This window comes from Haliotis rufescens, unplaced genomic scaffold, assembly GCF_023055435.1.
Source record: "Haliotis rufescens isolate VD_foot unplaced genomic scaffold, xgHalRufe1.0.p SCAF_4, whole genome shotgun sequence".
Classification (NCBI taxonomy): domain Eukaryota; kingdom Metazoa; phylum Mollusca; class Gastropoda; order Lepetellida; family Haliotidae; genus Haliotis; species Haliotis rufescens.
In genome coordinates, this window is record NW_025964112.1 from 10464561 (window position 1) to 10492311 (window position 27751).

Here is a 27751-nt window from a genome sequence, read left to right on the forward strand (position 1 = left end):
TAACAATACTCACTCAGTGGTAAAGCGACGGTCGAATAACCCAGGGGTAAAAGGAGGGGCTCGTGATGACGAAGACCGGGTTCGATTCCCCACATTGGTGCAAAGACATTTATGTGAAACCCACTAATGGTGTCTCCCGCCCTAAAATGACTGAATATTAATAGATCAGATGTACAAACATGCTCACTCATTCGCGGGTAATGATGCAGAAAATAATTTACAAATGTTCTAACTCATCTTAATCAACGCATCTCATTATGAGAAACTCGTTAACGTCCAATCATCATTTCATCAAGGTACAAATGGGTTGTGATGCCCAAAACTGCGAGTGGGATAGAAAAATAAATAGAGTTGATACGTTAAATGGAAAATCAGCATCACCCACCTCTAGTGCATCGATCCGGTCGTATTACGAATATCGATTTGTACAGCGCCCAGGCAGTTAAAGAGAGTAAGCGTTGGGCTACCAGGAAGAACTAGTGTGTTGGTGGCAGTCGACAGTGACGACTGTACATGTCGACCGGCAGTAACAACACTGGCATCTTCACAGCATTTAGTGAACCACAACATCGTTGCAATGCGTTCTGAGGTGATCGGGATACAGATGTAAACATGCACGGGAAGTCTCTACTGGAGTGATTACATCGATGGGGTAAGTCCGCACGCAACATGTATCTACAAAGGGTTGAACGTATTTCTCTCTTTTTGGAAAAAAGAGACGAAAGGCAAGGATGTGTACCTGAACCTGTTGAATATTCTCTTTGTACGTTTTCATTCCGACTGAACGGATGAACTAATGAATTATAAATTGAAGATTGTAGATTTATCGCATAGGCAGCGTTAAACGTATATATTTTGTTTGTTTGATTGTTGTTTAACGCCGCACTCGGCAATATCCCAGCTATATGACGGCGGTCTGTAAATAATCGAGTTTGGACCAGACAATCCAGTGATTGACATCATGAGCATCGATTCACACAATTGGGATAGGATGACATGCATCAACCAAGTCAGCGAGCCTGACCACCCGATCCCGTTAGTCGCCTCTTACGACAAGCATAGTCACCTTTTACCTCAAGGATTGGTTGCTGAAGACCTATTCTACCCCGGATGTTCACGCATATCAGGGCATCAGGCACAAATAATGGGATTCACAATGTGGGATACCAAGCTTGAGCCTTCAGAGTCCTGACTTCCCACCGCCCCTTCGACATAAAATATGATTGTTATATTGTTACAGTGTTTCCTTGTAACATACATTATCATTGTTTTATTATATTATATATTCATTATAAATATCCATGGGCGGTATAATTGCTGCAGAGTAAATGTATGATTATAAGTGATACCGACCTCGTAAAATACAATAAATAAAGCAAGTACCTGGCTGTTTCCGAAAGCCAATTAACCAAAGATTGAAACAGGACACGGGGGGCATGGTACATGCATCGATTCTGTGCCCAATATTGATTGTTTATTCCGCGTCCTGATAAACATCTCACCCACCCAGTTGACAATGGAATGACTAGAACATCACAATAAGGACGCATTCACTCAGACTAATCGTTACTTGTCTCTTCATGAAATTTTCATGAATGGTTGGATCAAGGAAGTGCTGCAACTGGATCGGCGGGTTTGATTGGTCTTGTCAGTCTCCGGGCAGCCTGGGTAGAATTCCCCGTGGAGGCTTGCAGCAAATCATGCATGCTGCTACCGCCACACATGGCTTGTTTTGTGGATGAAGGGTAGTTGAACGAGGCTTGTTTTGTGAATTTAGGGTCGCTGAACGAGGCTTGCTTTGTTGATGAAGGGTAGTTGAACGAGGCTTGTTTTGTGAATTATGGGTCACTGAACGGGGCTTGTTTTGTGAATACAGAATCGCTGAAAGAGGCTTGTTTTGTGAATATAGGGTCGTTGAACGGGGCTTGTTTTGTGAATATGGGTCGCTGAACGAGGCTTGTTTTGTGAATATAGGGTTGCTGAACGAGGTTTGTTTTGTGAATACAGAATCGCTGAAAGAGGCTTGTATTTTGAATATGGCTTGTTTTGTGAATATAGGGTTGCTGAACGAGACTTGTTTTGTGAATATAGGGTTGCTGAACGAGGCTTGTTTTGTGAATACAGAATCGCTGAAAGAGGCTTGTATTTTGAATATAGGGTTGCTGAACGAGGCTTGTTTTGTGAATATAGGGTTGCTGAACGAGACTTGTTTTGTGAATATAGGGTCGCTGAGTGAGGCTTGTTTTGTAAATACAGAATCGCTGAAAGAGGCTTGTATTTTGAATATAGGGTTGCTGAACGAGGCTTGTTTTGTGAATATAGGGTCGCTTGAGTGAGGCTTGTTTTGTGAATACAGAATCGCTGAAAGAGGCTTGTATTTTGAATATAGGGTACAGAACGAGGCTTGTTGTGTGAATATGGGTCGCTGATGGAGGCTTCTTTTTCTTGAAAACAGGGTAGCCAAATATGGTTTACTCTATTGTTAATATGGGGAAAGCTGAGAGATGAGATAAATATTGTTTTTCATATGAAAAAACCCGCCTTGTAGATAATTTCTTTTCTTGCCCCAAACGTTTGACACAAAAACAGTCAGACAATCCAGTGATTTACATCATGAGCATCGACCTACACAATTGGGATGCAATCCCGAACCCTTGACGCAGGAGATGTAACTTACTATAACTGTGGTCACCCCTTACATATATGCCCCCTGGATGAATGAAAGTGTCTGCTTACGTTTGTGTACCCTGGCAGTGTTGGACACACCCCTCTCTGTATATATCGTGCTGTGGGGTAGCCTAGTGGTTAAAGCGTTCGCTCGTCACACCGATGACCCGGGTTCGATTCCCGACAATTTCTGGTGTTCCCCGCCGTGATATTGCTGGAATATTGCTAAAAACGGCGTACAAAATACTCACTCACTCTTATATAAAATCCGTTCGCTCGTCACGCCGAAAACCCGGGTTCGATTCCCGACATGGGTACAATGTGTGAAGCCCATTTCTGGTGTCCCCCGCCGTGATATTGCTGGAATATTGCTAAAAACGGCGTAGAACATACTCACTCACTCTTATATAAAATCACTGAGCGTTCAATGCCATGTTTCCACACTCCACGCACCACGTCATATATCGTGTTGTATTTCAAGTATGTATTTGACTCAGCATCTATTGACTGTGCAAGCGTTACTTGAAACACCCTACCTCCGCTATGTGACAGTCTTTCTTGCACAATGTTTTGACGATACCTGTGCATATCTTGACTTGTCCAAGAATCCATGAAAACCCTCGTTCGATTCCCCAAATGAACAAATGTGTCCATTCTTGGTGTCAAAGGGCAGACAGCAGCTGATATCGGCATGAAACCCTTCCCGCACGCACTTACTCATATTCAACTAGACCATTTACATTTTTACTATACACAGTATACTGGCTTATCAAATACCGCCTCCTGTTTTTGAAAGGTTAGTTGTCACATGTGTTGGACAGACATTGCATAGTGAGTGAGTTTGGTTATACACCGCTTTTAGCAATATTCCAGCAATATCACGGCGGGGACACAACAGATGGGCTTCACACATTGTACCCCTGTCGGGAATCGAACCCGGGTCTTCGGTATGACGAGCTAACGCTTTAACCACTAGGCTACCCGACCGCCCCTGCACCAGGTAATAACATCGTCCACGACTTCATCATATGTGGGTCACAGGTGGCCCAGTCATCTATGGCACCGAAATTCGCTGTGCAGAGTTGCGTCCCTTGGGCACGTCAGAAACCTATGATCGTGGGTTCGAATCCCGATTATGTTTCTAGGTTTGTCAGCACCATACCCGTGCTCGTGTGTTTCACCAAAATGGTAAACGTCTGAGACATGCATGACTTCTGATACTGTTCAAAGCGGCGTTAAACCCAACCCACTCATTTCCTGATATATTATTGTTTCAGATTATACAGCAAGATGCAGCTGTTTCTATGTGTATTATCAACACTAGTGGCCACAGGTAAGCAAGTCCCCTTTTAAAATAACTCGTTTTACCTAATATTCTTCCCTAATTTTCTTCTGCGTTATGGGGGGGGGGGGGGGGGGGGGGGCACGGGTGGCCCAGTCGTCTAAGGCACCGCAGTTCGCTGTGCAGAGTTGCGTCCCTTGACACGCCAGAAACCTATGATTGTCGGTTCGAACCCCGGTCCGCCCCGAGTATGTTTCTAGGTTTGTCAGCACCATACCCGTGCTCGTGGGTTTCACCGAATTGGTAACCGTCCAAGACCTGAATCACTTTGGGCTTTCCTCCCACATTAAGCTGACACGCCGTGATATAACTGGAATACTATGAAAAGCGGCGTTAAACCCAACTTTTCCCAAGGGACGCAACTCTGCACAGCGAATGGAGGCGCCTTAGACGACTGGGCCACCCATGTCCCCCGTTTGCATGTTACCTGCATGTTTGGTGTTGGATGGCGAGTAGTTTCGTATGTGGTTAAATTAAGCGAACTTCAGGTTTCAACCTGTTTACTTACAATAATAGATTTTAAAATTTTAATATTCAGTTCAATTCTAATATTTCAGTTTTAATTCGGACAGAACACGTCAACAAGAGACACGGAAAAGTGTTTTATTATAAAAAATACCATTAAAAGTCCTTATTTTCCATCCATTGATTGTTTTTGTCTCTTGTTGCCTTTAATATTATGTTTGATGTCCAGAACTAGTGACTGAATATTGTTTTACGCCGCTTTTAGAAATACTCTAGCAATTTCAAGGCGAGGGACACCAGAAATGGGCTTTATTGTACCCATGTGGGGAATCAAACCTGAGCCTTCGACTTGACGAGCGAACGCTTTAATCACCATGCTACCAACCGCCCCTGTTGAGGAACTAAGGGACTGAGTATTTGATCTTTGGGGGCCGTATGTTGAAGGATGGGGATGAAAATAATTTGACTCAAACCAAACCTGAAGTACGCACAAACGCATGGTACTGTTTCCACTTTCGTTTTGCCGACAGCTATTGGCAAGTTTGACTGTCGAAGGGACAGCAGCATGTGTCTCCATGGCTCCAACTGCAATGACGTCGACGGAATCTGTCAGTGCTCTGTACTTTACAGCGGAGTCGACTGCAGCATCGTTGAAGGTAAGAGCTTAGAAAATCACTTACTTATCTGAGAGTGAGTGAATACGTGAGTGAGTGAGTGAGTGAGTGAATACGTGAGTGACACACTGGATGATACATCTCATGTCTCCGGGCCGAATAACGACAATCTTGTTGGTGGGTGAGTGAGTGAATTTTTACTTTACCATTGACGCCTGTAGTGAGTGAGAATTGTTTTACACCGCTTTTAGCAATACTCCAGCAATATCACCGCGGGGGACGCTCGAAAATGGGCTTAACACATCGTACCAATGTGGAGAATCGAACCCGGGTCGTGACGAGTGAACACTTTAACCAGTAGGCTAACCCACCAGCCTTTTACATGTTAGAGTGAGTTGGGTTGAACGCTGCTTTGAACAGTATTTCAGTTATATCACGGCTTGTCAGCTTCATGTTGAGGAACGCCCGAAGTGATGCAGGTCTTAAACGTTGACCACTTTGCACCCGCGGGCACGGATATAGTGCTGACAAACCTAGAAACATAATCAGCACGAACCGATTCGTGTGGGAGGAAAGCCCCAAGTGATGCAGGTCTTAGACGTTTACAACCTTATTGACACTAACGATCACGGACAGTGCCTGGGTCAGTTCATTCAGGTTTTGAACTGGAGGGTCTCATTATTTTTCGGAATCGGATTGTAAATCAGGTGTAGCTTAATTAATGGTCATTTGTATATATGACAATGATCACGTCTGTTAATTGATTTAATGAATTCATACGTGCACGTATTGGGGTTGTGTGATTGCGGTGCCTTACAGACGCATTGTTTTCCAGCTGAAAAAGAACAAAGTCTGTGTGGGTCTAGTCCTTGTTCTAATGGTGCCACGTGCAGCTCAGACTCGTCAACGTACAAGTGCCATTGCACGGAAAATTTCTTCGGGACAAACTGCGAAACTTCAAGATGTAAGTTCATCATCACTGGGAGGGAGCAATGCTCGTTCCACTGCATGCCTTTGTTTGTCCCAGAGGTCATCGAGAGCTGACTAATCCTTGAGGCTCGTAATCCTCTAGATCTCCTAAAGTATTAATTTATATACAGCTAAACTGATATCTCCGTCGCTGACGTCGTTATCAGTTATTATCTACTAACGTTGTCAATCTTTACGGATGTGAATGAGGGAGTTAAGATTAAGAGTGATTTAAGATTTATAGTCACATCAGCTGTACAGTAAACTACGGTTATAACGAACACGCTTATAACGAACTGACGGATATACCGAACTTACTTTTTTCCCCCTAAAATGTGCTGTGGTTATGCTATATATATGCTTATAACGAACTACGGTTATAACGAACTAAAATTAGTGGTCCCTTTGAGTTCGTTATAACCGTAGTTTACTGTATTTCAGCCCTATAGTGTGAACGAGTGAAGTTTAACGCCGCTTTGTACAGTATTCCATTTATTTCACGGCGAGTCAGCTTCATGTGGGAGGAAAGCCCGACGTAATGCAGGTCTTAGACGTTTTCCACTTTGATGAAACCCATGAGCACAGGTATGGTGCTCTCAAACCTAGAAATATAATCAGGGCGAACCGGGATTCGAACACATTCACAGGTTTCTAGCAGGCCTAAGAGACTCGACACAGCGAAATGCTCCGCATTACACGACTGGCTCACCCCTGCCCCTTTACTGATGTAGTTTCGGTCTCCGTGGTCTAGTGGTAGAGCGTCCGCCCGGAGAGCGGAAGGTCCGGGGTTCGATCCCCGGCCGCGTCATACCAAAAGACGTTAAAAGATGGTACTTGTTGTTACCCTGTCTGGCGCTCGGCATTAAGGGGCTAAAACAAGGACTGGTCGGCTCGGAGTCAGTATACTGTGTCTGAGTGGGGTATTCATGCTAAACAGCGGTATTGTATCTCAGTGGGCTAGCACTTTAAATCGGCATCAGTCCGGACTAGTACAAGCAGCCACACAAACACATACACACATTCATGCATGCACGTCGCTGTATAAGTGCAATAATCTTGGACGCGACTTTAAACCCAATTTCACCTCACCTCACCTCACTGATGTAGTTTCAAATCTTTGTGCGTCATATAGCTGGAATATCGCTGAGTGCGGCTTTAAACAACAAACAAACAAAAATCAAATCTTTGTAGATATCATCACCTGCACCTCCACGCCGACGCCTCAGATGACGCTCAGGCTGACGCCGCAAGTCCCCAGCTTTACTGGTAAAATCTTCGTTGAAGGGAAGGCGAAGACTACGGCATGTCACATGACCCTCGTGTCGGGCACGACTCAGACGTACGAACTGACCCTGACCCACACCCACGCCACGTGCGGGAACGCCGTGCACAACGCCAGTGTAAGTAGTCGGAACCTTGCCCAGTTTAAGTCCTGCTGGAGACTCGTGAAGATCCGGGGTAGAATAGGTCTTCAGCAACCCATGCTTGCTGTAAAAGGCGACTGTGCTTGTCGTAAGAGGCGACTAACTGGGTCGGGTGGTCGGGCTCGCTGACTTGGTTTCATGCATGTCATCGATCCCAATTGCGTGGATCGATGCTCATGATATTAATCACTGGATTGTCTGGTCCAGACTCGATTATTTACAGACCGCCGTCATATAGCTGGAATATTGCTAAATGCGGCGTTAAACAACCAACCAACCACTTCAAAAGGACATTAGTATGATGGACGAGAGGGGACATCGCTTTCTCGTCTTCAATTACGGCCGTGAGAAAGCGATAACACGAGACGAGAAAGCGATAGCACGAGGCGAGAAAGCGATAGCGCGAGACGAGAAAGCGATAGCACGAGACGAGAAAGCGATAGCACTAGACGAGAAAGCGATAGTTCCAGACGAGAAAGCGCTTTGTAATCTGGTCTTATCGCTTTCTCGACTCGTCTTATCGGTTTATCGTCCATATTTGAAGGCGAGAAAGCGATGTCCTCTCTCGGCCACCACACATTAGGATATCCTACAATGTATTTTTTCAGACGGATTTCCACATCCGCCAGTCAAAAGCTTCTGCCATTAATAATGTACGGCCATCTTTTTTTTCAGACTGACTCTCACACACGGAAGTTTTACGTTTTGTTTGCCAGCGACAGCATCGTGTTGACGTCAGACGAGGTGGTGACTGCTGTCTGCGACGACACACAGAGCACAGCAGCCAGCTCCCAACTCGGCATCACCGACATTGACAGGTAGCGTGCAAATGTGTTACCGACTCGATCAGGATACTGGGGTTCAGGGAATCAATGGTGACATCGTGTTATCATCTTTCTAGATAGTATATACCTCTTTATGTTATGTATTCTCCCATGTTTCGTCTCTTTGAGTAATATAGGAAATCACAGAACCGAAGACTCAGAAGCTTTTATTTGCTTGTTTGTTGTTTAACGCCGCGCTGAACAATATTCCAGTTATATGACGGCGGTCTGTAAATAATCGAGTCTGGGCCAGACAATCCAGTGATTGACATCATGAGCATCGATCCGCGCAATTGGGATACGATGACATGCATCAACCATATCAGCGAGCCTACCACCCGATCCCGTTAGTCGCCTCTTACGACAGGCATCGTCGCCTTTTTCGGCAAGCATTGGTTGCTGAAGACCTATTCTACCCCGGATCTTCACGGGTAGAGGGAGAGATTGAATTAATTTAACATGCAAGTCAGTAATACTTGTGTTGTCATCCAAAACTCGCTCCCACAGGTGATATCGCTTGGGTAATTATGACGTTAAGTGATATGTTAGATCTCCTATGAGATCTCACTGCAATGAAATTGTATGACAATGTTTTGCCGACCATCGTGACGTCATCGTTACCATAACGTCACAATCAAATGAAGCTTTTTGCTCTACTTTTAATGTACACTCTGCTTATAAACTACTTCTTACTGTTTACACACTGGAAAAGGTGGAAGAATGTTTTTGGATGATAATAGGAGCTCCCCTTCGTGCAACTGGATGGCCTGGTCCAGACTCGATTATAAACATACCGCTGTCATAGAGCTGAAATATTGCTGCGTGCGGCGTTAAGCAAAAAAACAAACAACCTATACATAGTTTTTGAGTGAGTGAGTTGTGTTTGACGCCGCTTTTAACAGTATTACAGTTATATCACGGCGTGTCAGCTTAATGTGGGAGGAAAGCCCGAAGTGATGCAGGTCTCAAACGTTTACCACTTCGGTGAAACCCACGAGCACGGGTATGGTGCTGTCAAACCTAGAAACAGAATCGGGGCGGACCGGGATTCGAACCCACAATCATAGGTTTCTGGCGTGCCCAAGGGACGCAACTCTGCACACCGAATCGCGGCGCCTTAGACGACCGGGCCACCCGTGCCCCCACATAGAGTCACATTTGCATTTCAGGGAGTGAGTGTTGGTGAGTTGGATTTGTCGCCACCTTTAGCAATATTCCAATAATATCATGGCGTGGGTTTCACACATTGTACCCGTGTTGGGAATCATTTGCAATGTGATCACCATTGGAGCTTGTCTTAATTGACATTAAAGCCACATTCCCCCGTTGACATCTTGTTTACATCTACTCCCCCTAGTATCCTGAGTCCTGTCGGGGTGGACATGAGCATCAAAGATGAAGACGTGGACCTGACGTTGACGGCGTCTGGCAGCCCCATCTCCAGCAGCGTCAGCTTGGGTGACGACATCACAGCCACGATAGAAATGACAGCCGCTGGCCTCCCCAGTAAGGGCTACATGACCTCTCATTTGGGAAATGTTGATATCACAGATAGTGTTGTTTCTTGTACTACCCCACAGTAAGCAGCTTTGCAGCTGGGTATAGGGACCTGTAAAATAATCAAATTTGGACCAGATGTGGAAGAACATCTGAATTTAATTTTATAATTTATTCTTGATGCAGTTCAGTACACCCATTTGGGATCTTTAACTCGACAAATTACAGTACAGTACAGTGAGTGAGTGAGTGAGTTGGGTTTAACGCCGCTTTTAACAGTATTCCAGTTATATCGCGGTGTGTCAGCTTAACGTGGGAGGAAAGCCCGAAGTGATGCAGGTCTCAGACGTTTACCACTTCGGTGAAACCCACGAGCATGGGTATGGTGCTGACAAACTTTGAAACATAATCGGGGCGAACAGGGGATTGGAACCCACAATCATAGGTTTCTGGCGTGCCCAAGGGACGCATCTCTGCACAGCGAATCGCAGCGCCTTAGACGACTGGGCCACCCGTGCCCCCCAGTACAGTACAGACTGTACTATGTTGGTCTTCAGCAACCAATGCATGTCGTGAGAGGCGACTAACGGGATCGGGTGGCCAGGCTCGCTGACTTGGTTGATGCATGTCATCTTATCCCAACTGCGCCTTGGACCATAGTAATGTTAAAATAGTGGTAATTTATGAAAATCAGTAGGTACCTTGTGCGTCGATCGATGCTCATGATGTCAATCACTGGATTGTCTGGTCCGGACTCGATTATTTGGAGAGGGCACATGAGCTAATAGTCTCACACGAAGTAGTAGTGTGGTAGTATCTCCTACTTTTGTAGACTATGTGTAGTTCGTTTGTTGTTCAACGCCGCACTCAGCAATATTCCAGCTATATGACGGCGGTCTGTAAATAATCGAGTCTGGACCAGACAATCCAGTGATTGACGTTATGTGCATCGATCCACGCAATTGGGATACGATGACATGCATCAACCAAGTCAGCGAGCCTGACCACCCGATCCCGTTTGTCGCCTCTTACAACAAGCATAGTCGCCTTTTACGGCAAGCATGGGTTGCTGGAGACCTATTCTACCCCGGATCTTCACGGGTCGTATGTGTAGTAGTACACCAGGTAGCAGGAGGAGGTTCAAGAAAATGTCTTGCCCCTAAGTTCCCACAAAGTAGTTAGGCCATAAATTACCAACAGCTTGCTTCGCCACAGCGACAACTCAGACCCTCCCTCCAGCACACGCAAATACAGTAAACTACGGTTATAACGAACTCAAAGGGACTTCTACTTTTAGTTCGTTATAACCGTAGTTCGTTATAAGCATATACACAGCATAACTACAGCAAATAGTCAGGACTAAAAAGTTAGTTCGTTATATCCGTCAGTTCGTTATAAGCGTGTTCGTTATAACCGTAGTTTACTGTACACTAGAAACAGTTCCGTGTTTTAACAACGAGAAATAAACTACACTGGGAACTACCAAAACATAACATAACTTTGATCCAAGTGAACAAGGCGCAATTCTTTTTGTAGCCTACCTACCTATTGGTGCCAGTTCCTGTAGTGTCATAAAGCGCACATGTGTAGCCCAGAAGGTAAAACAAATTGTAATTTCAGAATCAGGAATGAGAATATGGCACATTTTGTTTGTACGCATATGGTTATACATACATATTTAAAAAAAAGGGACACGGGTGGCCCAGTCGTATAAGGCGCCGCGATTCGACAGAAACCTATGATTGTGGGTTCGAATTCCGGTTCGCTCCGATTATGTTTCTAGGTTTGTCAGCACCATACCTGTGCTCGTGGGTTTCACCGAAGTGGTAAACGTCCGAGACCTGCATCACTTCGGGCTTTCCTCCCACATTAAGCTGACACGCCGTGATATAACTGGAATCCTGTTAAAAGCGGCGTTAAACAGCTTTACAACTATTACTCATCCACACGTAACTTTCTCAAACCAAACACAAATAACAGTATAAGTAAAGGATGCGCACATACATGTTCCAAGATTGGATATATATATATAATTGGCGCATTGCAAATACAGAGCACTGGTTCGTGTATTCTGGTGTAAGATACAGAACATATATATATATATGTTCTGTATCTTACACCAGAATACACGAACCAGTGCTTTGTATTTGCAATGCGCCAATTTGTTCCTAAATTCCTTTTCATACAAGCATATAAGTTATACGGGACCTATCCTATCCAGGAATACGTGGAACAGATGGAAAACACACATATGGTTCGATAGCTTTTGGGGGTCCAAAATATAAAATATCAAGGCCAGAAAATAACCAATCTCGGTAATCAGCCGAAACTGTTTACATTGGGCGTAAAAGGCGAAGCAGCGGTAAAAATTCTATGAATGGATCTCTGAAAATCAGTGATGACACCAGGTGTTCGCAATGCCATCAGAAAACATAGACAATACGCTAACGTTCCATGTCGCATATCACTTGTATTTTATGTAATGAATGAAACTTAACTCACTTTCGTAAGAAAATGTGGCTCGTTCACTGTCTTGAACTATACAGGGTAGTGGACTTGTATACATTAATTGGGTGTGTAAAGAGTTGTATGGTAAGACAGGAGGGACATTGTCATAATTTAAATATAACGCGCATAGATTCAGGTGGTGTGGTAAAATCGGGTTTAAAGTCGTGTCCAAGATCATTGAAATGTTATTGCGATGTGCAAGCACATATGTGTATCTCACTCACTCACTCACTCACTCGATGATATTGCAGAGTTTGTCGCCCTCCGCGTGGAAGGTTGTGTGGCCAGCAACACAATGGCAGGCGGTGACTTCAAGTCAGTCAGATTCATCAATTCCAGGTGAGATCAATGGGGACACCTCAGAACACGTGTAGAGACATGTATAAACAGGGAAGTGGAGGCATACACCCCCGTACAACACGGGTAGAGATATGTATAGACAGGGACGGTGGTGACAGCGCACCGTGATCCGTGTCAACGCACTGTGTTGCGTGTCAGCGCACTGTGACTCGTGTCAGCGCACTGTGATCCGTGTCAACGCACTACGATCCGTGTCGGCGTACTGTGATCCGTGTCAGTGCACTGTGATCCGTGTCCGCGCACTGTGAACCGTGTCAGCGCACTGTGAGCCTTGTGCACGCACTGTGATCCGTGTCGGCGTACTGTGATCCGTGTCAACGCACTTTGATCCGTGTCAACGCACTTTGATCCTTGTCAAAGCACTGTTATCCGTGTCCGCGCACTGTGATCCGTGTCAACGCACTGTGATCCTTGTCAGCGCACTGTGAGCCTTGTGCACGCACTGTGATCCGTGTCGGCGTACTGTGATCCGTGTCAACTCACTGTGATCCGTGTCAACGCACTTTGATCCTTGTCAAAGCACTGTTATCCGTGTCAGCGCACTGTGATCCGTGTCAACGCACTGTGATCCTTGTCAACTCACTGTGATCCGTGTCAACGCACTGTGATCCGTGTCCGCGCACTGTGATCCGTGTCAGCGCACTTTGATCCGTGTCAACGCACTGTGATCCTTGTCGACGCACTGTGATCCGTGTCAACGCACTGTGCTCCGTGTCCGCGCACTGTGATCCGTGTCGGCGCACTGTTTTTGTTTATTTGTTGTTTAACACCGCACTGAAAAATAATCAGGTCTGGATCAGACAATCCAGTGATTGACATCATAAGCATCGATGCACGCAATTGGGAGACGATGATGTGCATCAACCAAGTCAGCGAGCCTGACCATCCGATCCCGATAGTCGCCTCTTACGACAAACATAGTCGCCCTTTACGTCAAGCATGGGTTGCTGAAGACCTATTCTATCCCGGATCTTCACGGGTCTGTCGGCGCACTGTGATCCGTGTGATCCGTGTCAACGCACTGTGATCAGTGTCGGGGCCATGTCGCAAAGAGTTGTGTCCCTTCTCTTCGAGGATCCTTCGTGGTTGTAAAGCCATGGGCCCCGTTCTGTAAGGGGCCGGACATTTGAACATTTGGAAAACATATTCATGCTTCAAACCTTTGAAAGAAAAGAGATTGCCTGCCACACAAATTACGTTAAAGTAAGCTGTCATCTTAAAAAAGAATCAGGCTCATAGTTTTAATTAAAATATCTGATATCCCCCAACCCCTCCACCGAACATACATCAAATGGCCCCCAACACTATCGTAGTTCTACGTCTATGGTAGTGTTTATGTGGAGTACCATTAACATCGCTTTGTGAAAGGGGCATGATTAACGCCTTTAAACTGCATCATGTCGGGTGCTCCCACACTAAAACTGACCACCGAGATATTACATTACTGTTAATAACTACTGACATTCGTTAAAATTCGGGGCGGTCGGGTAGCCTAGTGGTTAAAGCGTTCGCTCGTCACGCCGAAGACCCGGGTTCGATTCCCGACATGGGTAAAATGTGTGAAGCCCATTTCTGGTGTCCCCCGCCGTGATATTGCTGGAATATTGCTAAAAGCGACGTAAAACCATACTCACTCACTCACTCATTTACATCCACACTTACTAACTCTGCTGTGCCTGTATCTCCTCCAGTTGTCCGTCCAGCGACGTCGACAACGTCATGATACAGAAACCAAGCAAGGTGTCTGATACCAAGGTGACGTTCATCTACGATGCCTTCAAGTTCACCAATCAGGACGCAGTGTCGGTCACGTGCACTGTCAAGATGTGCACGGAGAAGTCCACGTGTGCAGCAGTAAGTCATCAATTGACAGTCCCCGCTGTATTCCGCGGCCAAAAGATCTATTTTTTGCAGTCAGTTTTTGTGAATTCTGAATCCAATTTTTTAATAATTCTGCAAACTGTTAAGTTTCCCTTTCGTGAACTTCCTAGGGTTTTGCAACTGTTTTTCAGGCATTTTGCTGTTAACGTATCCACGGCTAGAATAACTTATCGAAGGAAATCCGGCCATCACTAGTGTAAACATACATGTACATACATGCACTTCCAGTAAGCTATGACTTCACTTGAAACAAAATATGTATAATGATTTCATTTAACCATTTCTCAAAACGTAAAAATGTTTAAAGGATCGATTGTAAATTGATTTTTCCCATATAACACAAACCTCAAATAATTATTTGGCATGATTTAATTAACACAATACTCAATTCAAATAATGACAAATATTCGTTTCAGTAAACTTATGTGCCGCGTTTAAAACCAGGTTTCGACTGTGAGTGTTAAAATTCTGCTGTGTGTTTGACGAATTCTGCGGCAGAAAAGAGCAAAATTCCGCAGCAGTTTTGCACAAAATATGATTTTCTGCTCGGTTACAATTCTGTGGGCCTTTCTGCAAAACATTCTGCGACCGTGAATACGCGGAATCACTGAATACAGAGGGGACTGAATTGCTGTGACGTGTGTTCAACACGGTTACGAACATCAGGCTCCGGGGTAGAATAGGTCTTCAGCAACCCATGCTTGCCGTTAAAGGCGACTATGCTTGTCGTAAGCGGCGACTAACGGGATCAGGTGGTCAGGCCCGCTAACTTGGTTGATGCATGTCATCGTCTCCCCATTGCGTGGATCGATGCTCATGATGTCAATCACTGAATTGTCTGGTCCAGACTGGATTATTTACAGACCGCCGTCATATAGCTGGAATATTGCTGAATGGGGCGTTAAACAACAAAGAAACCAACAAAACGTACATCAGACACCTCGCGTAACCTGTTAGCAGTGGTATGATGTTGATAAACTGGACATCACAATTATTGTCAGACCCTTTCACAAAGCGATCTTCTTGCTTTAACAGTCGCAACCAAAGTTTAACATTAACATTAAACATTACTATAGGCGCAGCCCTGTGATCGTGGTATAGAACGGGGCCTATGATTTACAACCATGAAGTATCCTTGAAGAGATTCTGCACAACTGTGTCGTATTAGACCAATAGGCCACCCGTGTCCCTCAACTGCACAGCATGTTGTGTCCTGAGACTAATGGGAGGCCCTCCGTGTCCCTTAACTATGGAGGCCGATAGGGGACATCGCATTCTCGCATTCATTTGTGGCCGCGAGAAAGCAATAAAGCGATAACACGAGAAGTGAAAGCGATAGCACGAGGCGAGAAGGCGATACCGCGAGACGAGAAAGCGATAGCACGAGGCGAGAAGGCGAGACGAGAAAGCGATAGAACGAGGCGAGAAGGCGATACCGCGAGACGAGAAAGCGATAGCACGAGGCGAGAAGGCGAGACGAGAAAGCGATAGAACGAGGCGAGAAGGCGATACCGCGAGACGAGAAAGCGATAGCACGAGGCGAGACGGCGAAACAGCGAGACGAGAAAGCGATAGCACGAGGCGAGAAGGCGATACCGCGAGACGAGAAAGCGATAGCACGAGGCGAGAAGGCGATACCGCGAGACGAGAAAGCGATAGCACGAGGCGAGAAGGCGATACCGCGAGACGAGAAAGCGATAGCACGAGGCGAGACGGCGATACCGCGAGACGAGAAAGCGATAGCACGAGGCGAGACGGCGATACCGCGAGACGAGAAAGCGATAGCACGAGTCAAGAAAGCAATATGAATACAGTATCGTCTTACCCCTTTCCGCGATGTCCCCCTTGGCTATCATACTTAACAGCATGTTTTGTCGTCTTCAAAAAAGAATAGAGATACATGAATTATAATTGCGTCATTATGATCAAATCGTATGTGCACACCTCACTTCATGTCCCGCGAACAGGTCCAGTGTGGTGGCGAGACGCAGCCCTACTCCGGTAACGGGAGGAAGAAGCGAGGGCTGCAGTCCGACATTATCACCAAGAGGACGGTTAGGACGACCTATCGTGTGCTGACCAGCGGCGTGCAGGGGAACACGAGCAGTACTCCAGGTAAACGCTTACCTCATGGTAAAATGGGGTTAACGTCGCGTCCAAGATTATTGCACTTATATAGCGACGTGTATGCCCGAGTGTGTGTGTGTGTGTGTGTGTGTGTGTGTGTGTGTGTGTGTGTGTGTGTGTGTGTGTGTGTGTGTGTGTGTGTGTGTGTGTGTGTGTGTGTGTGTGTGTGTGTGTGTGTGTGTGTGTGTGTGTGTACCCAGGCTAATGACACTTTTATAGTGACTGCCAACTGAGATACTATGCTGCAGTTTAACACTCAGACACAGTATACTGACTCCGAGCCGGCCAGTCCTTGTTTTAGGCGAGCGTCAGGCAGGCGTCTTTTGGTTTGACGCGACAGGGATCGAACCCACGACCTTCCGCTCTCCGGACGGACGCTCTACAACCAGACCACGGAGGCGGTCTCAGGTTCTTGACGGTTGTGGACGGTAATGACCGGGAGTTGCTTTAAACTTCTTAATACATTACTGACTGCGGCGTTAAACAACCAACCAACCAACCAACCAACCAACACCCGTGAAGGTTAGGCTTAGAATTGGCCTTCCACAACCCATGCTTGTCGTACGAAGCGACTAACGGGAACGGTGACAAGGTTGATGCATGTCATAGTATCACAAATGAGTAGATCGATGCTCACGATGTCAATCACCGGATTATCTGGTCCAGATTCGGATATTTACAGGCCGCTGTTATATATCTGGAATACTGCCGAGTCCGGCGTTGAACAAAAAACAAACGAAACAAATCTTCTTGATAATATAATACCACATGGAGCGTCTGGTTTACTCAGGGAAAAAAAGATATCATAGTAATTTTCAATTATACAGGGTTGTGTTGAAATTCTGGGGGTAAAGAGGTATTTGGTGTGGAGTTTTCATTGGGGCAATAATAATCGGTTAATTGATTTAATCAATATATCGTTCATATTGGTGTGGTAATGTTACAGGATAATTTACCAGTATGTCTTCGGGGCGGTTGGGTAGCCTAGTGGTTAAAGCGTTGGCCCGGGTCCGATTCCCCACATGGGTACAATGTGTGAACCCTATTCTGGCGTCCCCCACAGTGATATTGCTGGAATATTGCTAAAAAGCGGTGTAAAACCATACTCACTCAGTCACTCAGTATGTCTTCATATTCACTATATTTCCAAAACGCAAGTTTTACTAATTTCCATAGATGGACATATTCTCTTTTATCAAAAGCTAGCAAGATCAGTGTTTATAGGCTTGTTTCTTTACCTCACATATGATTTCCATCTTTCAAAAAGAGCAAATAATCAAAATATTACTGAATATTAATAATTATTAGTTTTAGATTCATCTCTTCAGGAGAGTGAGTTTGTTTTTACGCCGCTTTTAGCAATATTCCAGCAATATCACGGCGGGGGACACCAGAAATGGGCTTCACACATTGTACCCATGTCGGGAATCGAACCCGGGTTTTCAGCGTGACGAGCGAACGCTTTAACCACCAGGCTACCCGACCGCCCTCTTCAGGAGAAGATATGCACTTTGCGTCAGATAATTCTGCCAAAAATCAATCTTTCAGTGATAGCTATCGGATGACCTTGAATTGTGTAATATGTTTCATTTATGTGTTCAGTTCCAGGCGCCTTAGGTAGCAACAGAGGAAGTGACGTCACAGTGGGCTTCTGGACAGTTGGTTCCGCCATTGTTCTTGCGCTGTGTTTTGGGAACGACGCGTCCCCTTAGTCCAAGGTTGTCGCGGGGTTGCGTAAACTAGAGAGAGGTCTATTTGCTTAAGATCATGACAACTAAAGTACTCACGGAAATGAAAAAAACCCCTGTTTTTTCGATCTCAGATTTTAAATAAATGCAGTTAATATACAAAACAACTCAATTAGTACTAATTGTGCCTTGGCACAAATACAGCGTATCAAAGTTTTTTTATGTCTTTTTACACGTAAAAGTGTGTTAAAATATGAACAAAACAGACTATTGTGAAACTGAGCATAACCAGGTGTTAGTAGATCAAGGTGAATGTCAATGACCTATGGCACCTTGACGACAGGTGAAAACAGGTGCTTGAAACCCACGTGCATGTGATTTGTCAGTGGTTAGTGATTTGTGAGTGGCATTGTGGGATAGTGAATCATCGTCAAAATATCAGAACGTAAAAGTAACATATTCCCTTCTCAAACAACAACTTACATGTCATTATTATTATGTACATAAACATAACTGTTATTTTTATTGTTGTTTTGATAACTGTTTTTCCAGGCTAATTTGCATAAAGCATATAGCTTGTTTCTGCCATGTCAATTTGGACTTAGTTTTATTTTTGAATGTTGAAAGTGCCTACAAATTACCTCCTGTAAAGTACATTTTGTATTGAGCACTGAGATAAAACTAGCAAATCCAGACTAGTACTTTTCCAGTTGTTTTGTTATTTCGTATTTACAGCTACGTTATGCTTTGTGTCGATTATTAAATCCTGCAAAACAGTGTTTTTTTTATTTCCATGAGCACTTTAGTCCAAAGTAGATCAACGTCCACACCATCACCATATTGATTAACTCGATTATCCAGAGTAGGAGTCTATATCTCAATTCTATTATGATAAATAAAAACCGTGAATGAAGGCTACGTTTCGAGTGTGATGCAAGTCTTACCACTAACTTAGCACATAATTCTCACGGTCGTGTGCTTATATTGGCTTACTGGCTATTCTTAGCGCCATGTGTAATTTCACTCAGGTTCGAAATCAAACTACTAAATCGTATAGGTTAAGGCACTCACGGGGTCACGGGTGGCCAAGTCGTCTAAGGCGCCGCGATTCACTGTGTAGAGTTGCGTCCCTTCGGCATGCCAGAAACCTATGATTGTGGGTTCGAATTCCGGTTCTCCCCGATTATGTTTCTAGGTTTGTCAGCACCATACCGTGCTCGTGGGTTTCACCGAAGTGGTTAACGTCTGAGACCTGCATCACTTCGGGCTTTCCTCCCACATTAAGCTGACACACCGTGATATAACTGGAATAATGTTAAAAGCGGCGTTAAACCCAATTCACTCACTCACTCACTCACTAAGGTCATTTACCCCAATAGAGTGGAGGGTACAATACACTGTATTATCGAGCATCCGCCTTCACGAACAATTCAAAATCTCTCCTTCATTCCAAAGACTATTTTCACTGAATACATAATTCTTTTCGCGTTTATTGCAATTTCATTCCAGAAACCACCTACCTACCTACCTATCTATAAAAGTAAAAACACGGACATTCTAAACCTTTATACCAAGAAAGGAAACCGTCCTTTCGAAAATAATACTTGATAAAACTCCAACACTCAGTTCATGAGGACTCCCGTGCAGTAATATTTAGACCAACACTCTGATAATATGTAATTCTGATAGAAATAAACTCCATTTACAGAGAAAAGGAGCCCCTTTGAGATGGGAAATAAACCTGTGGAACATCTAGACTTGCTTCATTTAGAGCTAAAGCATTATCGTAAGGGCTGGGTGGAAGCGGAAATGGTAAGGCTCAGGGGAGAGACAGACTAATAAGCATTATGTCAACAGCATTAGTGACAGGGGGAATACTACAACGCAGATAATCTCACGACAAGCAGTTGTATTGAAGACAACGTATTTTTGTACATACAGAAAACTACGTTTATAACAAACACGCTAATAACGAACTGACGGATAACGCGAACTGTTTCTTGGGGTCCCGTCCATTTGCTGTATATATGTTGTATTTTGCGCTAATAACGAACTTCGGTTAAAACGAACATAAATTAGTGGTCCCTTTCAGTTTTCATAATAACCGTAGCTATATGCCGATTGGAATGCTTTTCCCTGATGGAGAAGGTCTTTTGGCGAGGTCTTGCTATGCTGGAGGAATGTAGTTTCTTTGTTTGTTGTTTAACGCCGCATTCAGCAATATTCCATGTCCTAAGAGGCGACCATCGGGATCTGGTGGTCAGACTCCCTGACTTCGTTGATGCATGTCATCACATCTCAATAGCGAAGATCGATGTACATGTCAATCACTGGATTGTCTGGTCCAGACTCGATTATTAACACCGCCGTCATGAAGATAGAATATTGCTGACTGCAGCGTTAAACAACAAGCAAAGAAACTAGTCGGACTTGCATCACTTTGGCCCTTCCTCTGTGTTCGTTGACAGGCCGGACAAAGCAGCAACACATATTGCGTAATATCCATCTTCTGGAACAGATGTAGTTTTTATAAATGCATCCACAGAATCACCTATCACCAGCTTTCCTGATATGTCTAAACATTGTTAGAAGTGGCCTTAAATTCCAATAGTATTCATCTGCACCAGTTGCAGAAGCTTGTGTACAATCATAGAACAAATAAATAAGTTCACATGACTTATTTAGTTTAAATATATTAATAAAAAAATATATATGATAAAAGTGTAGTTACATTAATGAGTTACGCACATCTAATTGAATGACTTAAAACATTTGCACTGCCTTAAAGATATGTTTTTCAAAAATTGGCAGACATTCTATTCCGTTTAACATCAAACTAAAATCTAATTTAACATTGTTCACGGCCTTCTGCAAAATGTCCCGAATTATTATTTAAAAAAATTCTTTGGTGAACATCCAATGGATACATTTGATTATTTATTAGAGTTTTGACATGAATTACCACATTGAAATATCGGATCATCTCATATTCTGTATTATCATAATTGGTCTGGCTTTTCATGAATGTTAAGTATGAAAAACAAAGATTTGTTTGATGCACACAATACGAGTTTACGGTCAGCACTCGGTGGTTTTCATCATCTTCATATATACGATGTTTTATGAATGAACAGTGTTGTGTCTTATGCATAAAATGCCTTTACGTATGGCCGAGTTGACTGTCTAGGTTGATTGATTGATCTAGGAAATCAAGCCGGCAAGTTAACTGTCAAAATGTACTTGTCCGGAGGTGAAGGCTTCTTGTCCTGAAGTTTAGGGGAACCATATATTTCAGCTTGCTTTTGGTACTAATTGTATGTTAAACAGGGATTTGTACTTGGATATTATATGGAACATGTTTTTCTACTGGGCCCACTTGCACAATGCTATTTTAACGTTAAGGTCGCTTTGTGCAAGTGATCCCTGATCCACTAATGAATAAAGCCTTCGACACACTGAACACCGTGAATATCGATGATCAAGATTTAATAATACTATCCAAAATGTATGCTGCAAACAGAAATGCAATTTGCTATATGCATCTTGTCTATATAGATATCACATTTTTTATTAATTTATTAGATATAGTCTAACCATTGACAACTAAACTATATTCATCTACTTATCCGACAATTTGATATATCGTGTCGACTGAGGAGGTCGTGTTAAGTTTCACTGTGTATATATGTGCAGGACTATCACATTGCTGTACTTACTGCTTATGTAAACTGTTTCGTGTAAGAGTGTGTCCTTCACAAATAAACTGAAATAAAAGTATTCATAAAAAAAGTGTTTTTCATCAGTTGCTGCCCATCTGTCACGCTGGTAGAAAAGACCCTAGTACCGTGTTAGAGCCGACTAACATGGGGATAGGGCGGGCCTTCTCTGATTTAGCTCAGTGTGTCTTTTCATAACTCGGCTGCATATTATGCACTCGAAAGACTGGCATAAACTATTTTCAGGCCGCATTATTACAGCTGGAAAACTGCTTACGGCGGCGTAAAACAAATAATACATTCACACAGAACCATAAGGGTCCCAAGGCTGAATCATTTGGATATCTCACCAAGTTTTATCCAGATTAGTAAGGTCATTTTCAGAGAATGAGAGTGACATAAGTAAAAGATATAATATTATATATTTAATATAGTTTTAACAATATATATATATATATATATATATATATATATATATATATATATATATATATATATATATATATATATAATGTTGAAAATTCCAAAGGGCTATGAAAAATCGCCAAATATCCCAAGGGTGTATCAATGAATGAATGATCTTGACCAAACACCTTGCAAGGCGGCGCCATCATACCCGTAGCTCATGCCGCAGTCAGTAATATTTATATCTATGGATAATCTTGATATTATGCCATGTGTAAAACGTAACCCGCCCATGCTTTTGTAGGTTATGTTCATACATACGTCCATGGTCGGTTAGTTGTTTAACGCCGCACTCAGCAATATTCCAGCTATATGACGGCGGTCAGTAAATGATGGAGTCTGGACCAGACAATCCAGTGATTTATATCATGAGCATCAATCCACGCAATTGGGATCGATGACATGCATCAACCAAGTCAGCGAGTCTGACAACCCGATCCCGTTAGTCGTCCCTTACGACAAACGTAGTCGTCTTTTACGACAAGAATGGGTTGCTGAAGTCCTATTCTTCCCCGATCTTCACGGGCCAAGTCAATGGGGACACTTTCTACCCAGGACCCCCAAAGGATCAAGGGCTCGCTGAAGTTCGATTTTTTAAATATTAGATCTCTACAGGACTTGATTTTTTTTACCGGAGAGCGGAAGGTCCGGGGTTCGATCCCCGACCGCGTCATACCAAAAGACGTCAAAAGATGGTACTTGTTACCCTGTTTGGCGCTCGGCGTTAAGGGGCTAAAACAAGGACTGGTCGGCTCGGAGTCAGTATACTGTGTCTGAGTGGGGTATTCATGTTAAACTGCGGCATGGTATCTAAATGAGCTAGCACTATAAATCGGCATCAGTCCGGCCTAGTACAAGCAGTCACACACATACATACACGTGCCTGCACGTCGCTATATAAGTGCAATAATCTTGGACGCGACGTTAAACCCCATTTTCACCTCACCTCACTTTATTTTGTTCTTAAGCCAATAAGCGAGATTACTTTTCTGCTAAGCCGGTGATCAATGAAAAGGAGATGCTAGTTCTCTCAATAACTGTCCTCACATCACCTTGCATCACTTTGGCCTCCTGCCAACATTAAGCTGATACGGCTCTATGGCTCAACATACTTTTTAAGTCCTTGTTATGATATATTCTTTTAAAAAATGATTCCCTTCTCAAACCCGGGATTAATTAACTAAATATTTCCACAGTGTCACTTGGTGATGACGGACATTCGTTTTGCAATATAAAATATAATTCAATTCACAAAAATGTGTGTCGCCAGCGGGGTTCGAACACGGAAGACCGCACCGAAGGCTAACGAATGTAGTACTTAATTAAATAGTCGCCAACATCAAGACTAATAAAAAGTCTGTTTGTCAATGGGGATATGTTTGCTTTATTCAGTATGTTATTCTGTACATTTGACATTCAATATATCCTGCATAAGACGCGCGCCGCCAATACACACCAGCTTCTAGTCTCTAATACCGTGATACGAGGGGCGTTCAAAGAGTTTTGCAACTTCAATATAAGACCAAGTCGCAGAATATCTTTTGCACTTTTATTTTTCAATATAATCACAGTTAATATATACAGTTCAATCTCCCACCCTACCACCCAGATTTAGCCCCAAGTGACCATTTCCTGTTCCGGCAAATGTAAGCTACCCTACGTTGAAGACGCTTCCAGGATGACGAGGACATAAAGGCTGCCACAGAGGCGTGGTTAGAGGGCCAATCTGCGGATTTCTATAAAAGTGGTATTAAAGCTTGAAGGACAAATGGAATAAGTGTATTGAACGCCCCTCGTATGTTGGTGAATGATAATGACTGAAATATTTGGGAGGTACTCTTCTGGTTCCATGTAAAAATATAAACAAAATAGGGGTACAAATTTGCATCCAAAATACTAACATATACCGAACATATTTTCTCATTTTGACATTTTGAACGTGTTGCATACTCCGATTGCATGGATCATTGCTCATCAATCAATGAATTCTCACCTGAGCATGGAGTCTGAGCATCCCCAGGAACTTCATCTTCTCTACCTTCTCCGTGTTCCTCCATAGCGGCCTGGAAATTCTCGAATTGCTGGAACTTCTCCATCTTCTCCCTCCTCTCTCGCATCCACATGACCACCTGTTCATGATGCTTCCGCGCTTGTTCCTCCTGCCACTGCCTCACGACGTCGTATATTTGTGATGAAGTCTCCACCAGGAGAAGGGTCCGGGTCGGTCCCAGGGTGCAGCATGTCTGGTATGTCTCTTCCGGTCATCCTGACCTTCACTCATCTTCCATATGTTCCTCGAGGCTGTACCACTTGAGATTCTGGCTGCTACACCATGTGCCAACCCTCGAGCTCACCGTCAGCGTCCTGAGGTCACCAACCACACAAGCTTACTACCGTCGTCAGCTTCAGCAACCCATGCTTGCCGTAAAAGGCGACTATGCTTGTCAGTTAACACTTAAACCCGACCTGGGAACTCACCACTTGGTCTATCTGTCGAGCAATAGCCAAGCCACAATTGCATAACATCAGCCTGTACTTGGCTGTGAGCTTACCAGGGCTTACATATAGACAATGTGAAGTGAAGTGTGTAATTGGTCAGTGTTGATCACTGGCAATCTGTACACAAGCAACATAATTTATAAAAAGGTATCAATATACATTTCATGAAAACAAAGTACATTTAAAATAGTCTTCATGAAAAGTAAATATACATATATAATGGATTCTCATAACACAACCAACCCTCGTCAGACGACTTTTCATTCTATATGGTACTATGTATTTTTCAAAGTTTGAAGGTCAAGGGGTTCGATCCCAGACCACGTCATACCAAAAGACGTTAAAAGATGGTACTTGTTACCCTGTCTGGCGCTCGTCATTAAGGGGCTAAAACAAGGACTGGTCCGCTCGGAGTCAGACACACGTCACTATATAACATTATAAGTGCAATAATCTTGGATGCGACGTTATGCCCGATTTCACCTCACCTTCAAAGTTTGAGATATGTAATATCTGTTTGTCTCAAAGTGGCGCGTTAATGGATCACATTAATACTATGTAATATAGGCATGTTCATAATATAATCTCATAGCACCAACTTACATGACATATCTCGGGTTTCACCATGTTGCGCAGTGGAACTAAATGTATTTGAGCGTGGTATATTTTACAATGAAAACTAATCTAAATTTGAATTACTTACCTGTGATTTGTTTTGTTTGTTTGTTGTTTAACACCGCACTCGGCAATATTCCAGCTATATGAGGGCGGTCTGTAAATAATCGAGTCTTGACCAGACAACCCAGTGATTGACATCATGAGCATCGATCCACGCAACTGGAGTCGCTGACGTGCATCAACCAAGTCAGCGAGCCTGACCACCCGATCCCGTACTTACCTGTGAAATGACCAGGAACAAAATGTGAATACCTATTTAACTATGGATGATCTACAAGGAACTCCCTAATGTGAGAAAAAGACGACTAAACTTGAGTTAAAGCAACTCAATATCTAATACTAATGCTAATTGTCTGAGTATGTGTACCGTCACCCCAACTGGCTGAGAGTATGTCTACGTTACCCCTACGGGAGTAACCAGTATAGTCCTTTCCAATAAGTTCTTAGCTCCCCCTGATTAATTATCCCCCCTTGCGAACTCTTCCGAAAACAGAGATAAAAGGCCCTATCACGCGCTTGACGTTCACTTCCGGAGAGGTTTTGGAAAATGAACGAAACGAGAACGAAACAGCGGCATTATTGCACTGTCTGCTCACATTATAGAGGGAAGGGGGTAGATGGACGGGTGGTGACATGGCATAGGTTTCCAGAGAATGAATAACTGAAGAAAGCGTGGAGTTGACGGCACAAGTTGACGGCACCACCCAGCGCCAATGTTAGGAACACTTCAAGGATGGTCATTTCAGACGGCGTTTAATGCCATCCATTTTCGGGGGAAAACGTTCAACACGTATCAGGTTAAGTCTGCATAAACAATATATTACATAAAGTACATGTTATTTAATGATGCATGTATACCGTTAAAAGACCAAGTACTTTTCAAAATGATAATCATTACGAGATTGTTAAAAAATCAAGCAGAATTAGAGAATAATATTGGAATTATTCACATATTTTTAGAAACTTCAAAATGTAGAAAATGTATTATTTCGGAGTATGTTTACTTGTATAGAGAAAATACATGATTGCAACGAACATGAGTAATCTGAAATTAGATCTATTACTAATGTTTATCCTGAGAATGGACATCAAGGATCTGATTGCATTTGTTGTAATCATAGTTATTATTATAGCTTTTATCTTATAAATCTTCAGTTTGATTCAAACTCAGACGAGTGTACCATACAAAAGGAGGCCCAAGCACCAGTAGCTGAGCAATCCAGGGACAGTGACAATGGGAGTGAGCATTCTGTGTCCGACCATCAGCTGATTGATATCAAGTCCTCAGGATCAAGTGTGGAAACTTCAGTTGTCATGCATGACTATTGTGGACAAATTGAAGACCATGCCACAAGTCATCTTGTAAACAAGTGTGAACAGGCTAATTGTTATCCTTCAGACATTGATGCATCCACTCAGACAGATATATTTGATAATTTATATGTGACTGTGGCAACTCAAAACCAAAAATGATAGATCTGGAAATTCAGTGAAGTAAGCATGACGAATAATTTAAACAAGTCTGGTTCATGTAACTGGACAAAACTATTAAAGCATACTGTGGTTCAATGTCATTGATGTGTTGGTGTAAATAAAATCGACGAAACCCTTTCTATATTCATAACATTCACAAACTGACCATGCAGTAAGCATGCTCAGGGGAAAAGGCTGTGACTGATAGTGTAGTGTTTATGGTAGGTTGAGCAATAAAATAAGATGACTTAAGCTGCATTTAATTACGTACATGAATTATACTTAAAAGGTAAAATACAAGACATATTCAAAATATGTAACTGCCACATATCCATGACAGTATATTTAGCCAAATTGTGCAAATTGACGGTTTTATATAATAATATGTATGTAAATAACATATGTTTGAACAGAAAACTGTACTTTTTGTATTTTATTACCCCGTAACTCTCATTTTCCGTGTGATCCAGAAATTGAGCTGTAGTCTTCGCTGCACAAAGGATATCCACAGGTAGCTGAACAATTCTTGCCAGGTCTCTAGTTTTCGTCAGTCT

At 43.4% G+C, this 27751-nt stretch overlaps 1 protein-coding gene across 2 annotated transcripts; it reads left to right on the forward strand.

Annotated features, from left to right (window-relative positions):
• Positions 1–459: 459 nt before the first annotated feature.
• LOC124135797 (EGF-like domain-containing protein 1) lies at positions 460–27583 on the forward strand. Of its 2 annotated transcripts, none has more exons than XM_046501347.2 (11): positions 460–652; positions 3945–4000; positions 5005–5130; positions 5924–6052; positions 7249–7457; positions 8157–8299; positions 9663–9811; positions 12562–12649; positions 14362–14524; positions 16519–16666; positions 26880–27583. In XM_046501347.2, the coding sequence occupies exons 1-11, from the start codon at positions 648–650 to the stop codon at positions 26882–26884; spliced, it is 1221 nt and encodes a 406-aa protein (XP_046357303.2). In that variant the 5' UTR covers positions 460–647; the 3' UTR covers positions 26885–27583. The 2 variants fall into 2 exon arrangements, with proteins under 2 accessions (XP_046357303.2, XP_048238360.1); XM_048382403.1 differs by lacking the exon at positions 26880–27583 and adding an exon at positions 18281–18548.
• The last annotated feature ends 168 nt before the right edge of the window (positions 27584–27751 follow it).